The 12743-nt window shown below is 48.0% G+C and overlaps 1 protein-coding gene across 1 annotated transcript in view; it reads right to left on the reverse strand.

Annotated features, from left to right (window-relative positions):
• The window catches only part of LOC121570107 (regulator of G-protein signaling 12), a 113721-nt gene that overhangs the window by 69210 nt on the left and 31768 nt on the right, over nucleotides 1–12743 (reverse strand). Inside the window, 1 exon segment of the mRNA XM_045218220.1 lies at nucleotides 6580–6699. Within this exon segment, the coding sequence (XP_045074155.1) occupies nucleotides 6580–6699 (120 nt within the window).

Consider the following 12743-nt stretch of genomic DNA (forward strand, 5'->3'; position numbering starts at 1 on the left):
GATAGATACAGAACAAAAAGCCTGAACGACTGGGTCGGTCTATAGATACAGAACAAAAAGCCTGAACGACTGGGTCGCGTCCATGGATACAGAACAAAAAGCCTGAACGACTGGGTCGGGTCTATAGATACAGAACAAAAAGACTGAACGACTGGGACGCGTCCATAGATACAGAACAAAAAGACTGAACCACTGGGTCGCGTCCATGGATACAGAACAAAAAGACTGAACCACTGGGTCACGTCCATGGATACAGAACAAAAAGACTGAACCACTGGGTCGGGTCCATGGATACAGAACAAAAAGACTGAACCACTGGGTCGCGTCCATGGATACAGAACAAAAAGACTGAACCACTGGGTCACGTCCATGGATACAGAACAAAAAGACTGAACCACTGGGTCGGGTCTATAGATACAGAACAAAAAGACTGAACCACTGGGTCGCTCGCATCTCTAGCAACCCTAGATTTTTAAATTGATCAAAATAACGTTTTTTTAATGAAAATATGTCAATCATTATTTGAATATGTTGGTAACCCCTTGTATAAAACTGATAATGCCCTCGAAGACGGTGTTTGGAGGATATATTGGCACGGTTTGCCGGCCCTCGACGAATTGTGCCAGCCCTAAAACACACACACACACAGAATGATCATCCATAACCGTTGGTTACACGTTTCTACTGTAATTGTGCCAGCCCTAAAACACACACACACACACACACACACACAGAATGATTGCCCCAAGTCACGCACACATAGACACACTCTAATTATTTGGCTCAATCTACACACAGTCACACACATGCTGGGTATAGCAGCTGGCTACTACTGTCTCTGTGATGAGATGAAACAGCTACTGACAAGAAGGCTGAGAGGAGGGTGGGTGTGTCTCTGTGTGTGTGTGTGTGTGGGTGTGTGGATTGAGCCAGATAATTAGAGAGTGTCTATGTGTGCGTGACTGGGGTGATAATTGTGTGTGTGTGAGTGTGTGGCCTCTCTAAGGAGAGGAATGTCAGCCTATTGCTCGTCAGTGCTCATTAGAAATACCCAGCCAGGGAACTGGAGCTAGCTAGCAGTGTCCTAACACTCTAGAAGGGAGGGAATCAAGAAGTACGAGCCTGGAGCTAGCTAGCAGTGTCCTAACACTCTAGAAGGGAGGGAATCAAGAAGTACGAGGCCTGGAGCTAGCTAGCAGTGTCCTAACACTCTAGAAGGGAGGGAATCAAGAAGTACGAGCCTGGAGCTAGCTAGCAGTGTCCTAACACTCTAGAAGGGAGGGAATCAAGAAGTACGAGCCTGGAGCTAGCTAGCAGTGTCCTAACACTCTAAAATGGCTTCCCTTCTCTGTCACCTCTCTGCTTTCCTGTTTGGCTAGTACAGTAAGACACTACATACATCATCTATCATGTTGCTTTCCTGTCACCCCTTCAATTATTTCAGATCAGCAGCTGAGAGAGAAAGGAGATGAGGCCTACTGATTTGGAAAAAGAAAGCCTCTCTCCCTCCCTCCCTCCCTCCCTCCTCTCCCCTTTTCACCCGCTTCCTTTCTCTCTCGCTCTCTCTTCACTTTTCCTCTCCCTCTCTCTCTCTCCTCTCCCCCTCCCCCCTCTCTCTCCTACACAAAGCTGTCTCTGTTTGTGGACATCACGTAACAGGGGCCCAGAGACCGTAACACGGGCCCAGAGACCGGAACAGGGGCCCAAAGACCGTAACAGGGGCCCAGAGACCGTAACAGGGGCCCAGAGACCGTAACAGGGGCCCAGAGACCGTAACAGGGGCCCAGAGACCGGAAGGGAAAAGGTAGAATAGAGAGAAGATTAAACAAAAGGGAAAGAGGAGAGAGACGTCATCCAGCACGGCATGCTGGGAAAGAAACAGAGACGTCATCCAGCACGGCATGCTGGGAAAGAAACAGAGACGTCATCCAGCACGGCATGCTGGGAAAGAAACAGAGACGTCATCAGCACGGCATGCTGGGAAAGAAACAGAGACGTCATCCAGCACGGCATGCTGGGAAAGAAACAGAGACGTCATCCAGCACGGCATGCTGGGAAAGAAACAGAGACGTCATCCAGCACGGCATGCTGGGAAAGAAACAGAGGCGTCATCCAGCACGGCATGCTGGGAAAGAAACAGAGAGCGTCATCCAGCACGGCATGCTGGGTCAGAAACAGAGGCGTCATCAGCACGGCATGCTGGGAAAGAAACAGAGAGCGTCATCCAGCACGGCATACTGGGAAAGAAACAGAGACGTCATCCAGCACGGCATGCTGGGAAAGAAACAGAGACGTCATCCAGCACGGCATGCTTGGAAAGAAACAGAGACGTCATCCAGCACGGCATGCTGGGAAAGAAACAGAGACGTCATCCAGCACGGCATGCTGGGAAAGAAAACAGAGACGTCATCCAGCACGGCATGCTGGGAAAGAAACAGAGACGTCATCCAGCACGGCATGCTGGGAAAGAAACAGAGACGTCATCCAGCACGGCATGCTGGGAAAGAAACAGAGACGTTATCCAGCACGGCATGCTGGGAAAGAAACAGAGACGTCCTGCAGCACGGCATGCTGGGAAAGAAACAGAGACGTCCTGCAGCACGGCATGCTGGGAAAGAAACAGAGACGTCCTGCAGCACGGCATGCTGGGAAAGAAACAGAGACGTCCTGCAGCACGGCATGCTGGGAAAGAAACAGAGACGTCATCCAGCACGGCATGCTGGGAAAGAAACAGAGACGTCATCCAGCACGGCATGCTGGGAAAGAAACAGAGACGTCATCCAGCACGGCATGCTGGGAAAGAAACAGAGACGTCATCCAGCACGGCATGCTGGGAAAGAAACAGAGACGTCATCCAGCACGGCATGCTGGGAAAGAAACAGAGACGTCATCCAGCACGGCATGCTGGGAAAGAAACAGAGACGTCATCCAGCACGGCATGCTGGGAAAGAAACAGAGGCGTCATCCAGCACGGCATGCTGGGAAAGAAACAGAGACGTCATCCAGCACGGCATGCTGGGAAAGAAACAGAGACGTCATCCAGCACGGCATGCTGGGAAAGAAACAGAGACGTCATCCAGCACGGCATGCTGGGGAAAGAAACAGAGACGTCATCCAGCACGGCATGCTGGGAAAGAAACAGAGACGTCATCCAGCACGGCATGCTGGGAAAGAAACAGAGACGTCATCCAGCACGGCATGCTGGGAAAGAAACAGAGACGTCATCCAGCACGGCATGCTGGGAAAGAAACAGAGACGTCATCCAGCATGGCATGCTGGGAAAGAAACAGAGACGTTATCCAGCATGGCATGCTGGGAAAGAAACAGAGACGTCATCCAGCACGGCATGCTGGGGAAAGAAACAGAGACGTCCTGCAGCACGGCATGCTGGGAAAGAAACAGAGACGTCCTGCAGCACGGCATGCTGGGAAAGAAACAGAGAGCGTCATCCAGCACGGCATGCTGGGAAAGAAACAGAGACGTCATCCAGCACGGCATGCTGGGAAAGAAACAGAGACGTCATCCAGCACGGCATGCTGGGAAAGAAACAGAGACGTCATCCAGCACGGCATGCTGGGAAAGAAACAGAGACGTCATCCAGCACGGCATGCTGGGAAAGAAACAGAGACGTCATCCAGCACGGCATGCTGGGAAAGAAACAGAGACGTCATCCAGCACGGCATGCTGGGAAAGAAACAGAGACGTCATCCAGCACGGCATGCTGGGAAAGAAACAGAGACGTCATCCAGCACGGCATGCTGGGAAAGAAACAGAGACGTCATCCAGCACGGCATGCTGGGAAAGAAACAGAGACGTCATCCAGCACGGCATGCTGGGAAAGAAACAGAGACGTCATCCTGCGGCATGCTGGGAAAGAAACAGAGACGTCATCCAGCACGGCATGCTGGGAAAGAAACAGAGACGTCATCCAGCACGGCATGCTGGGAAAGAAACAGAGACGTCATCCAGCACGGCATGCTGGGAAAGAAACAGAGACGTCATCCAGCACGGCATGCTGGGAAAGAAACAGAGACGTCATCCAGCACGGCATGCTGGGAAAGAAACAGAGACGTCATCCAGCACGGCATGCTGGGAAAGAAACAGAGACGTCATCCAGCACGGCATGCTGGGAAAGGAAACAGAGACGTCATCCAGCACGGCATGCTGGGAAAGAAACAGAGACGTCATCCAGCACGGCATGCTGGGAAAGAAACAGAGACGTCATCCAGCACGGCATGCTGGGAAAGAAACAGAGACGTCATCCAGCACGGCATGCTGGGAAAGAAACAGAGACGTCATCCAGCACGGCATGCTGGGAAAGAAACAGAGACGTCATCCAGCACGGCATGCTGGGAAAGAAACAGAGACGTCATCCTGCACGGCATGCTGGGAAAGAAACAGAGACGTCATCCTGCATGACATGCTGGGAAAGAAACAGAGACGTCATCCTGCATGGCATGCTGGGAAAGAAACAGAGACGTCATCCAGCACGGCATGCTGGGAAAGAAACAGAGACGTCATCCAGCACGGCATGCTGGGTCAGAAACAGAGACGTCATCCAGCACGGCATGCTGGGAAAGAAACAGAGACGTCATCCAGCACGGCATGCTGGGAAAGAAACAGAGACGTCATCCAGCACGGCATGCTGGGTCAGAAACAGAGACGTCATCCAGAATACATACAGGGTGTGTGTGTGTGTTCCCTCTCCATCTATCCTGTGTATATGTGTGTGTGTGTGTGTACACTACATGACCAAAAGTATGTGGACACCTGCTCGTCTAACATCTCATTTCAAAATCATGGGCATTAATATGGAGTTGGTCCCCCCTTTGCTGCTATAACAGCCTCCACTCTTCTGGGAAGGCTTTCCACTAGATGTTGGAACATTGCTGCAGGGACTCGCTTCCATTCAGCCACAAGAGCATTAGTGAGGTCGGGCACTGATGTTGGGCGATTAGGCCTGACTCGCAGTAGGAGTTCCTTTTCATCCCAAAGATGTTTGATGGGGTTGAGGTCAGGGCTCTGTGCAGGCCAGTCAAGTTCTTCCACACCAATCTCGACAAACCATTTCTGTATGGACCTCGCTTTGTGCACGGGGGCATTGTCATGCTGAAACAGGAAAGGGCCTTCCCCAAACTGTTGCCACAAAGTTGGAAGCACAGAATCACCTAGAATGTCATTGTATGCTGTAGAGTTAATATTTCCTTTCACTGGAACTAAGGGGCCTAGCCCGAACCATGAAAAACAGCCCCAGACCATTATTTCTCCTCCACCAAACTTTACAGTTGGCACTATGCATTGGGGCAGGAAGCGTTCTCCTGGCATCCGCCAAAACCAGATTATTCCGTCGGACTGCCAAATTGTGAAGCGTTCATCACTCCAGAGAACTTGTTTCCACTGCTCCAGAGTCCAACGGCGGCAAGCTTTACACCGCTCCAGCCGAAACTTGGCATTGAGCATGGTGATCTTAGGCTTGTGTGCGGCTGCTCGGCCATGGAAACCCATTTCATGAAGCTCCCGACAAACAGTTATTGTGCCAATGTTGCTTCCAGAGGCAGTTTGGAATTCGGTAGTGAGTGTTGCAACCGAGGACAGACGATCTTTACGCCCTTCAGCATTCTGTGGTCCCGTTCTATGAGCTTCTGTGACCTACCACTTAGCGGCTGAGCTGTTGTTGCTCCTAAACGTTTCCACTTCACAATAACAGAACTTACAGTTGACCGGGGCAACTCTAGCAGGGCAGACATTTGACGAACTGACTTGTTGGAAAGGTGGCATCCTATGACGGTGCCACGTTGAAAGTCACTGAGCCCTTCAGTAAGGCCATTCTACTGCCAATGTTTGTCTATGGAGATTGCATGGCTGTGTGCTCAATTTTATACACCTGTCAGCAATGAGTGGGGCTGAAATGGCCGAATCCCCTAATTTGAAGGGGTGTCCACATACTTTTGTATATATAGTGTAACTTCACACTGTCTTCATACACATTGTCCCTTCTTCTTAACTGACAACCCTCACATACAGACAGACATGTTGAACACTCCACTGGGAGTAACATAACACAACTTTACAGTGTCTTCATGAACACACACCAGTCTCTATCAAGAAGTGTGAGGGTCAGTTTTAGATAGAAATGTTTTTAGGGTTGGTGAGGGTCAGTTTTAGGTAGAAGTGTTTTTAGGGGTGGTGAAGGGTCAGTTTTAGGTAGAAGTGTTTTTAGGGGTGGTAAGGATCAGTTTTAGGTAGAAGTGTTTTTAGGGGTGGTGAAGGGTCAGTTTTAGGTAGAAGTGTTTTTAGGGGTGGTGAAGGGTCAGTTTTAGGTAGAAGTGTTTTTAGGGGTGGTGAGGGGTCAGTTTTAGGTAGAAGTGTTTTTAGGGGTGGTGAGGGGTCAGTTTTAGGTAGATGTGTTTTTAGGGGTGGTGAGGGTCAGTTTTAGATAGAAGTGTTTTTTAAGGGGTGGTGAAGGGTCAGTTTTGCAGGGCATTTCATTTTTAGCATTTAGGGGCATATGGGTGTGTGTGTGTGCATGCCTGCACCTGTGCACGTGTGTGTGTGTTTATGTGCACGTGTATCCCCTACCTCCAGGTCATCCAGTGAGCGTGCCAGGCTGATGTGTTTGGAGCGGCCGAAGGATCGTCTCCCTGAGGAGCGTTGGGGGAGAGGAGGGAAGCCCTTAGTCAGCCCTCTGAACCGACCAGCCTAGAGAGAAACACACGCAGGTTAACTCTCCACACTTCAATACATGGTCCTCTGTAGTTCAGTTAGTATAACATGGTCCTCTGTAGTTCAGTCAGTAGAACATGGTCCTCTGTAGTTCAGTCAGTATAACATGGTCCTCTGTAGTTCAGTCAGTAGAACATGGTCCTCTGTAGTTCAGTTAGTATAACATGGTCCTCTGTAGTTCAGTCAGTATAACATGGTCCTCTGTAGTTCAGTCAGTATAACATGGTCCTCTGTAGTTCAGTCAGTATAACATGGTCCTCTGTAGTTCAGTCAGTATAACATGGTCCTCTGTAGTTCAGTTAGTATAACATGGTCCTCTGTAGTTCAGTTAGTATAACATGGTCCTCTGTAGTTCAGTCAGTATAACATGGTCCTCTGTAGTTCAGTTAGTATAACATGGTCCTCTGTAGTTCAGTTAGTATAACATGGTCCTCTGTAGTTCAGTCAGTATAACATGGTCCTCTGTAGTTCAGTCAGTATAACATGGTATTAGCCAGGGTAGTAGGTTCCATTTCCATTAGGGGCCACCCATTCGAAAAACATATGCATGTATTATTATAAGTGGCTTTGTATAAATTATTATTATTACAACACACACACACACACACACACACACACACACACACAGAGGGTTATTGATGACAGAGGGTCTTAGAGACACCCACCATAGTCTGGACACCATCAATAACCTACTGTTACTGTCCTGAAATAACACACACATAGTGCACTCACACACACAGTCAAACTCACACTCACACACACAGTCATACACACAAACAGTCAGTCAAACTCACACTCAAACACACACTCACACACACATACAGTCAAACTCACACTCACAGTCATACACACATACAGTCAAACACACACTCACACACACACTGGAGGCACATGACAGTGGTTTGACTGGAGGAGAAAGCAGAGTCACGCGAAGAAGAACTGTGTGGACGTCATTCACACAAACACTTCCCCTCTGGACCACTGACATGTAAAAATAACTCTTCCTGAAACACACACACACACACACACACACGTCAGGCCGTGCCCAATTTCCTGCATCTATCAGATCAATTCCAGAAAACAGAGCGCGAGGATGGATGCACCAAGTCTAGAACCAACAGCACCCTGAACAGCTTCTACCCCCAAGCCATAAGACTGATAAATAGTTAGTAAGATAGTTAACCAATAGCTACACTACATGGCTAAAAGTATGTGGACACCCCTTCAAATTAGTGGATTCTGCTATTTCAGCCACACCCGTTGCTGACAGGTGTATAAAAATCGAGCACACAGCCATGCAATCTCCATAGACAAACATTTGCAGTAGAATGGCCCGTACTGAAGAGCTCAGTGACTTTCAACGTGGCACCGTCATAGGATGCCACCTTTCCAACAAGTCAGAGCAGCCCCGGTCAACTGTAAGTGTGCTGTTATTGTGAAGTGGAAACGTCTAGAGCAACAACGGCTCGAGTGCTGAATCGAGTGGCACGTAAAAATTGTATCTCCTCGGTTGCAACACTTAATACCCGAGTTCCAAACTGCCTCCGGAAGCAACGTCAGCACAACTGTTCGTCAGGAGCTTCATGAAATGGGTTTCCATGGCCGAGCAGCCGCACACAAGCCTAAGATCACCATGCACAATGCCAAGCTCAAATCAAATCAAATTTTATTGGCCACATGCGCCGAATACAACAGGTGCAGACATTACAGTGAAATGCTTACTTACAGCCCTTAACCAACAGTGCATTTATTTTAAATAAAAAAGTAGAATAAAACAACAAAAAAGAGCAGAAGTAAAATAAAATAACAGCAGGGAGGCTATATATACAGGGGGGTACCGGTGCAGAGTCAATGTGCGGGGCACCGACTAGTTGAGGTAGTTGAAGTAATATGTACATGTGGGTAGAGTTAAAGTGACTATGCATAAATACTTAACAGAGTAGCAGCAGCGTAAAAAGGATGGGGTGGGGGGGCAGTGCAAATAGTCCGGGTAGCCATGATTAGCTGTTCAGGAGTCTTATGGCTTGGGGGTAGAAGCTGTTGAGAAGTCTTTTGGACCTAGACTTGGCACTCTGGTACCGCTTGCCGTGCGGTAGCAGAGAGAACAGTCTATGACTAGGGTGGCTGGAGTCTTTGACAATTTTGAGGGCCTTCCTCTGACACCGCCTGGTATAGAGGTCCTGGATGGCAGGAAGCTTGGCCCCAGTGATGTACTGGGCCGTACGCACTACCCTCTGTAGTGCCTTGCGGTCGGAGGCCAAGCAGTTGCCATACCAGGCGGTGATGCAACCAGTCAGGATGCTCTCGATGGTGCAGCTGTAGAATTTTTTGAGGATCTGAGGACCCATGCCAAATCTTTTCAGTCTCCTGAGGGGGAATAGGCTTAGTCGTGCCCTCTTCACGACTGTCTTGGTGTGTTTGGACCATGATAGTTCGTTGGTGATGTGGACACCAAGGAACTTGAAGCTCTCAACCTGTTCCACTACAGCCCCGTCGATGAGAATGGGGGCGTGCTCAGTCCTCTTTTTTTTCCTGTAGTCCACAATCATCTCCTTTGTCTTGGTCACGTTGAGGGAGAGGTTGTTATCCTGGCACCACACGGCTGGAGTGGTGTAAAGCTCGCCGCCATTGGACTCTGGAGCAGTGGAAAACTGCGTTCTCTGGAGTGATGAATCACGCTTCACCATCTGGCAGTCCGACGGACAAATCTGGGTTTGGCGGATGCCAGGAGAATGCTACCTGCCCCAATGCCTAGTGCCAACAGTAAAGTTCGGTGGAGGAGAAATAATGGTTTGAAGCTGTTTTTCATAGTTCGGCCTAGGCCCCTTAGTTCCAGTGAAAATAAAACTTAACACTACAACACACAATGACATTCTAGGCGATTCTGTGCTTCCAACTTTGTGGCAACAGTTTGGGGAAGGCCCTTTCCTGTTTCAGCATGACAATGCCCCGTGCACAAAGTGAGGTCCATACAGAACTGGTTTGTCGAGATCGGTGTGGAAGAACTTGACTGGCCTGCACAGAGCCCTGACCTCAACCCCATCGAACATCTTTGGGATGAATTGGAATGCCTACTGCGAGCCAGGCCTAATCGCCCAACATCAGTGCCCGACCTCACTAATGCTCTTGTGGCTGAATGGAAGCAAGTCCCCGCATCAATATTCCAACATCTAGTGGAAATGCCTTCCCAGAAGAGTGGAGGCTGTTATAGCAGCAAAGGGGGGGACCAACTCCATATTAATGTCCATGATTTTGGAATGAGATGTTGGACGAGCAGGTGTCCACATACTTTTGGTCAGGTAGTGTACCTGGACTATCGGCATTGACCCTTTTTGCACTAACTCTTGACTCATTACATACATACTGTTTATTATCGATCATGTTGCCTAGTCACTTTACCCCTACCTATATGTACATAGCTACCTCGTACCCCTGCACTCAGTACTGGTACTCCGTGTATATAGCCAAGTTATCGTTGCCTTACCCCCATAACTTACTACATTTGCACACACTGTATATAGATTTTCTGTTGTATTTTTGACTTTATGTTTTGTTTTACCCCATATGTAACTCTGTGTTGTTGTTTTTATCGCACTGCTTTGCTTTATCTTGGCCAGGTCGCAGTTGTAAATGAGAACTTGTTCTCAACTGGCTGACCTGGTTAAATAAAGGTGAAATAAAATGTTTAAAAAATAAACTCATTGTGGATTTAAATCCTCGTGTTATTATTTTTCTATTATTTATTTCTCTCTGTATTGTTAAGAAGGGCCAGTAAGTAAACATTTCACTGTTAGTCTACACATGTTGTTTACCAAGCGTGTGATGAATAACATTTGATTTGATAGATATTAGAGGAAAGAGAGAGGAGGATGGAGGGATATATAGATACTGGAGGAAGGAGAGGAGGATGGAGGGATATAAAGATACTGGAGGAAAGAGAGAGAGGAGGATGGAGATATATAGATACTGGAGGAGATAGAGAGGAGGATGGAGGGAGATATAGATACTAGAGAAAGAGAGAGAGAGGAGGATGGAGGGATAAATAGATAGTAGAGGAAAGAGAGAGAGGAGGATGGAGGGATAAATAGATAGTAGAGGAAAGAGAGAGGAGGATGGAGGGATAAATAGATAGTAGAGGAAAGAGAGAGAGGAGGATGGAGGGATAAATAGATAGTAGAGGAAAGAGAGAGGAGGATGGAGGGATAAATAGATACTGGAGGAAAGAGAGAGGAGGATGGAGGGATATATAGATACTGGAGGAAAGAGAGAGGAGGATGGAGGGATATATAGATACTGGGGGAAAGAGAGAGGAGGATGGAGGGATAGATAGATACTAGAGAAAAGAGAGAGGAGGATGGAGGGATAGATAGATACTAGAGGAAAGAGAGAGGAGGATGGAGGGATAGATAGATACTGGAGGAAAGAGAGAGGAGGATGGAGGGATATATAGATACTGGAGGAAAGAGAGAGGAGGATGGAGGGATAGATAGATACTGGAGGAAAGAGAGAGGAGGATGGAGGGATAGATAGATACTGGAGGAAAGAGAGAGGAGGATGGAGGGATATATAGATACTGGAGGAAAGAGAAAGGAGGATGGAGGGATAGATAGATACTGGAGGAAAGAGAAAGGAGGATGGAGGGATATATAGATAGTGGAGAAGAGAGAGGAGGATGGAGGGATAGATAGATACTAGGAAAAGAGAGAGGAGGATGGAGGGATATATAGATACTGGAGGAAAGAGAGAGGAGGATGGAGGGATAAATAGATAGTAGAGGAAAAGAGAGAGGAGGATGGAGGGATAAATAGATAGTAGAGGAAAGAGAGAGGAGGATGGAGGGATAAATAGATAGTAGAGGAAAGAGAGAGGAGGATGGAGGGATAAATAGATACTAGAGGAAAGAGAGAGGAGGATGGAGGGATAAATAGATAGTAGAGGAAAGAGAGAGGAGGATGGAGGGATAAATAGATACTGGAGGAAATAGAGAGAGGAAGAAGAGGAGGATGAGTTTCTTTCTTTCTTTCATGTGAATGTTAAATTCCACATGACAGACATGTATAGCCCTCCTGTCTGTTAACCCTTCCACTGCTGGACCCAAGCAGTCGTTAAACACAGGTGAAATATCCTAAACATTCTTACTAAACATCCTATATTTTATTTGATTCATTCTATTCTAAACATTTTATATTTTACTCTAAACATTCCACTCTAAACATTCTACAGTCTATTCTGTACATTCCAATTATATATTCTATTCTTCAGGGCAGGAAAGAGAGAGACACGATTTTGACAATTGAATTACTTATGAAAGCTGATTAGTCCGTAAGAGTCAGGCTGAGATGCTGATGGTCAGAGTCAGGCTGAGATGCTGATTGGTCTAGAGTCAGGCTGAGATGTCGATTGGTCTAGAGTCAGGCTGAGATGCGATTGGTCTAGTCAGGCTGAGATGCTGATTGGTCTAGAGTCAGGCTGAGATGCTGATTGGTCTAGAGTCAGGCTGAGATGTTGGCTGGATGAGTCAGGCTGACATGTGAGTAGAATGTGATCTGGCGATTACTACAGAGAGTCCTTGGGCTGGTTTGAGTGGTAAGGCTGAAGCAACCAATTGCAGACGACAGTGAAGGAGTGTAGTCGGGGGAGGTGCATCTGCCACAGCCGAAAGTCAGACACCAGCAAGGCTCAGTGCAACATGGCAGTGTTGACATCGTTTATACAAACTATCTTTGTAATGTCAAAATAAACATGTTTCCAACCCCGCATAACGTTTTCCCCCATAATGCAACACACTTTGGAATGCAGTGACCAGCAAAAGTGATCCCCTGGAACGGCCCCCTCTCATCTCCAAGATGGCATCAGGAGAGAGAGGGCCAGCAGTGTTGCCTGGATACCGCCGGCTGGTGTGTGAGGAGGTTTGATCTCTCTCTGAGCAGGGAGGGGTCCTTCCTGTTTACTGAACTACACAGAGCTGATAGGAGGCACACCGCTGATAGGAGACACGCCGCTGATAGGAGACACCCGCT

This window comes from Coregonus clupeaformis, unplaced genomic scaffold (genome assembly GCF_020615455.1).
Source record: "Coregonus clupeaformis isolate EN_2021a unplaced genomic scaffold, ASM2061545v1 scaf1444, whole genome shotgun sequence".
NCBI classification, from domain to species: domain Eukaryota; kingdom Metazoa; phylum Chordata; class Actinopteri; order Salmoniformes; family Salmonidae; genus Coregonus; species Coregonus clupeaformis.